Here is a 4,836-nt window from a genome sequence, read left to right on the forward strand (position 1 = left end):
GATGTCCAACAACAGACATCCTTGTTTGTCATACAACACATTGATCCTAAGCCAAGTCTACACTGTTGTCCATCTGGGTTAAGTGTCCACAAACAAGTACCTGTCTATTTAACAACCTGAGATTTTTATACTTTCCAGTCTGTCTAAGAGACCTATGAGACAGAGGGATAAGTATTCTTCTACCAACTTCAATGACAAGAAAACTATGGCCAAGTCAGACCTTGAAAGACCAAGGAAAGGTCTGAGGTCACAGAACACATTAGTGACCACCCCAGGGTCATACCCTGCTGCCTTGCCCACCCTTGGATGGCCCTGGCTTTCCTTTCCATACCGGGTGTGTACTTCCCGGGCTCTGGAGGCCACTGTGTTTTGAAAGAGTGAATTGCTGTGATGAAAATACTTCTGATACTTTTCAGACCCCAATTCTGGATAAATCCTCCGGAAGCCGCCACTTTTTTCTTTCTCATAACGTTCAATTTTCTCCAGCCACCCAGCCTGGTAGTTCTTTAATTCCTCAATCCTGGAGAGAAGCAAAGAGTTGGAGTCGCAACATTTTCTCAGAAGGGGATGGGGAGCTGGCAGGACTACAGGAAGTCACTTCATCCAGTTCCCCCTCCTCCAAGTCAGACTTCACTGATATCAAATGATGGAGAGATTTAGATGGATGTCTTTCAGGTTTTCAACCCCATTCATGGGAAGATTCTGAAACTACCTGGCTGGGTCTACCATCCACCCATAACCATTATTGCTGGTGGAAATGTTCTCTCAGGTGTAGTGTTTTAAAGAAGTAACAGTGGCAAAAAAGAAAGAGCTAAATAAAATGTTTTAAACCTTCCTTGGTTTAGTTCTCTTGAGGTGGGGAATCATCTCCCTCTTAAATAGGGCTTGTGTTTTCCTGAATTCAAGGACCTATCTCTAAGGAACCTGACATGCTTTTACAGACACAATATTCTTCTTCCTCAGAGTCTCCCTTGGAAAATGAGAGCTGGAAAGGGAAAAATGAAAAGACTAAAAAATCTAAAGCATTAGGTTTTAGACCTGGACCTGCCACTAACTCAAAGTTTGAGTATAGTTTCCTTCATCTGTAAATTGAGGGAGTTGGAGATGAAAATCTTTTTTTTAATCTTACCTTCTGTGTTAGAATTGATACTAAGTATTGGTTCCAAGATACAACAGAGGGAAGGGCTATGTAATTGGGGTTAAGTGACTTGCCCAGGGTCACACAACTAGGAAGTATCTGTTGACTAGGGCTGAAACCAGAATCTCTTGTTCTCCAGGCTTGGCTTTATCAACTGAGCCACCTAGCTGCCCCTAATAATATCTTGAAAGTCTTTTGGCTCTAAAATGATGTGATTTCCCTAGACTAGAAGGCTACTTGAAAGCAGCAAAATCAAAGCTCAGTGGCATAGCCAGGGATGTTGCTGAATATATAGCCAGGCCAAGGTTTTTTTTTATTTCTACTTGTTCCCCACCCCTACCCACACTCTAATTTAAAAAAAAAGGCTTTCCTTTCAAGGAGTTACAAGTCATGCAATGTGACAGCTCTGGGAATAGGATTGTCCTCAGACAAAAGAGAGGGATGTCCCATGCCAATCTAAAACTCCTACCATTAGGATTATTCTGTGGGATTGAAAAACTGTGACCAAAAGACCCTAATTAAAAGAGAAGCTAGGAGAACTAACAGTACAGCCTAAGCATTGATGGGGTAAATTGTCAGGTCTGCTAGATTGCCATTTCAGAGGACAAAAAGGAAATCCAGGAAGGAATGTAAACAGGATGGACAAAGTCTTAAGTGTGTGTGTGTGTGTGTGTGTGTGTGTGTGTGTGTGTGTGTGTGTGGTGTGTGTGTGTGTAGACAGAAATAAAAAAAGTCTAGAATTAGAATTGTGGCTGCTGCTGAAGTGGGATCCACAAGTGGGCAGCACTGGGACTTCTGGGTGCAGAAAGAGGGTGGGACAAATGCCTAGGAAAGCTGGAAGAGGAATTGGGACTGGAAAGTTGGGAGAAGGAGCAATAAGGTTATCTTGCCTTTCCTTATCCTGACGAGGATACCTGATCTCCCTAGAACGGACATGCTGCAGAAATTTTGCCCTCCGCCGTGCTTCATCTTGTACTTTCTTCTTTTCACAGGCTCCCAGGTTGATTAGGACAAGGGTGTCATAAAGCAGACTGTCTTTGACTTCTCTGTCTAACCTTGAGTCAGTGGAGAAACTTGGAGAGTGATTGACCTGAGAGGGCAAGATGGTGGATTGGAGTTTAGGCAGTCCAGAATGGAAAGGGGAACAATTACTAAAAGAAGAAATTAGTGGAACCCCCACCCCATTCCTCCAAGTAGTCCACCAATAAAAATTCACTTTTTAAAAAAAGACTAGGTGCCCTCCATCTTACCTAAGCTGGAAAGAAGTACAAGGGCTACTCATGGTCTGATCCCACTACTGATGAGTATAGGAGCTTTGACCTTCTCTGTTTCTGTCCTGGGCAGGTTCATCTGTCCTTAGGCAGCCTGGTGGACAAGTTTCTCCAACCTCCTCTTGGGAGCTAACCACATTAGTCCCAGATTTAGGGCAGACATCCAACAAGCTCAGAACTCCCAAGCACAAGGGATCCTTCTATCTTTACCTCTCTCAGTAGCTGGGATTACAGGTATGTGCCACCCTTACTGGAAAATCACTTACATTTACAAGCACTTTAAGGCTTATAAAATACTTTACTCACAGAGGTAGGTAGCACAAATATTGACTCCATTTTAGAGATGGGGAAAGTGAGGTTCTGAAAAGGTAAGTGACTTGCTCCTGGTCATATGAACTAGTGAGTGTCAGAGCTGGGATTCAGACCCAGCTCTCTCCTAACTCCAAGTCTAGTATCCTTTCCCAACAAACTACTCTCCTTTTTTCACCAAGGCTTATCCTGAAATCTTGGAGCAGATGATGCTATTATGGGACAAAAAGGGAGTGTGAGAAGAGAATGCGGGCCTTAACAAGAGTAGAGGAAGAAAGAGACAACATTTTCATTTGGGGGTTAATTTTAATTTCATTTTACTGTGTCTTAGTGGGTAAAAAAGTTATGGAATGCCCTCTAATTTAACTCACTTTCTCTCTGCTTTGTATCTTTTTTGAGGGGGGGGTGTATATAGAGACCACTTACTAGCTGGGTGACCCTGGGGCAAGTCACTTCACCCTGGTGGCCTCAGTTTCCACATCTATAAAATGAGCTAGAGAAGAAAATTGCAAAACCACTCCAGTATCTCTGCCAAGAAAATCCCAAATGGGCTCATGAGGAGTCAGAGGTGACTGAAACGACTGAACAACAAAAGAAAACAGTGGGTCTGAGTATATTTTTTAAAATATCAGATAACGGGGTATAGGAAAGAAGAGATTAGCTATGAAAACAGAAAGGGAAAGGAGACAGAACAGCTTTATCCCTTTTTTCTGTCTTTGCTTGATCTAGGACATTGCTACCCACAGTCCTCATCAAGAATATCCCTTTCTCAGGAGCCTCCTTTGTACAGAGATAGGCCTATCCTTGAGGCTCACCTATTTTTCCCAAGCCAGGAATTGGGTTTGAATTTCCAGGTCAGGGTGGACAACTTGAGGAATTCTATTAATTTCCTGCAGTCTATCCCCCTCTGCTGGTCACTTCCCAGCCAAGCGGGCAGAAGGGAACAGGGGATGACCCAGAATTGGCGTTGAGAGATAAAATATTAGGGAGTTTGGAAGAACAACCCAAGTGAAAAAAAAAAAAAAAAAAAAGGAAAAGTCCCAGGGATGACTGACAGCTTGAATAGAAAGAGGGCAAGGGATACATACTCCCCGTCCATCTCTTACCTAGATGCTTATTTAAAATTTGTTGAACTGGATTACCTCCAGAAGCCAGGGTTTAAGTTTTCTGTCCAGTAGAATATCAAAGCCCAAAATTTCAAAGCAGGCGCTATTCATGATGTGGTTGGGGAAGCAGGTGTGATAGTTGTGCTTAATTATAGGGTGAGCAGTAATCAAGGTCTTGATAATTATGTCTTCAATATCTCGCCACATTTTCACTGTGTCACAGCCAAGTTTGTCCATGTAGGCATTGAAGGTAGATAGTTTTCTACAAAAGAAACCACATATTATAGAGAAAGAGAAGATAACCTTCTAGTCCTCTGAGATTTCCGCAATGAACGGAGACCAAAAGATGTTGAAAACTGGAAAACCGAAGAACTCTAGGAGAAGAGACATATTGGAGTCCTGATAAAGAGGTGGTTTTGCAGCTACTATCACTACCAAGTGGGGGAGGTTAAGGCTGTGGGATTGCCTGAAATCATGAGTTCAAGAGGAAAGCTACCCAGGTGTCCACTCTAAATGTGGCACCAAAGAAAATATTCAAAATAAAAATTAAGAATAAAATAAAATAAAACATAAAAAATAAAAAATAAATGTGGCACCAAAATAGTGAGCCTCAGAGTTTATGCGGGTGCAGTAGGTCGCCTAAAGTGTGGCAAACCAGCCCACATCAGAAAGCTATGAGTGTTATCATACTTACAGATTGAGGGAGATGTAGAGAACCAATCCCTCCCCACCCCACCCCAAAGTCATTGGAATCTTCAGGATCATAGATTTAGACCTAGAAGGAACCTTAGAGGTCTAATCTAATTCTCTCATTTTATCCATGATGAAACCAAGAAGTGACTTTCCTAAAGTTAATACAGGTAGTAAGGGATAGTCATAATTAGAACCCACAACCTCTGGGTTCAAATCCAGAGTTTTCCCCCATTTTATTATACTGCCCAGTGGTCACACTGAGAACAGTGTTGCAGAAGATGAGATGCAGGGTCCAGGGATGTGGGCAGAAGGCACAGAT

At 42.5% G+C, this 4,836-nt stretch overlaps 1 protein-coding gene across 1 annotated transcript; it reads right to left on the reverse strand.

The window, feature by feature from the left end:
* Positions 1 to 331: 331 nt before the first annotated feature.
* Positions 332 to 4,086, reverse strand: LOC123255998 (tubulin polyglutamylase TTLL6-like; the record flags this gene model as incomplete). Its single annotated transcript, XM_044684699.1, has 3 exons — positions 332 to 520; positions 2,053 to 2,228; positions 3,861 to 4,086. Coding segments are annotated over 3 exons (591 nt in total), but the record flags the coding sequence as incomplete, so codon positions are not given.
* Positions 4,087 to 4,836: the final 750 nt, after the last annotated feature.

Source organism: Gracilinanus agilis, unplaced genomic scaffold (assembly GCF_016433145.1).
Source record: "Gracilinanus agilis isolate LMUSP501 unplaced genomic scaffold, AgileGrace unplaced_scaffold55183, whole genome shotgun sequence".
In the NCBI taxonomy this organism is placed as follows: Eukaryota; Metazoa; Chordata; class Mammalia; order Didelphimorphia; family Didelphidae; genus Gracilinanus; species Gracilinanus agilis.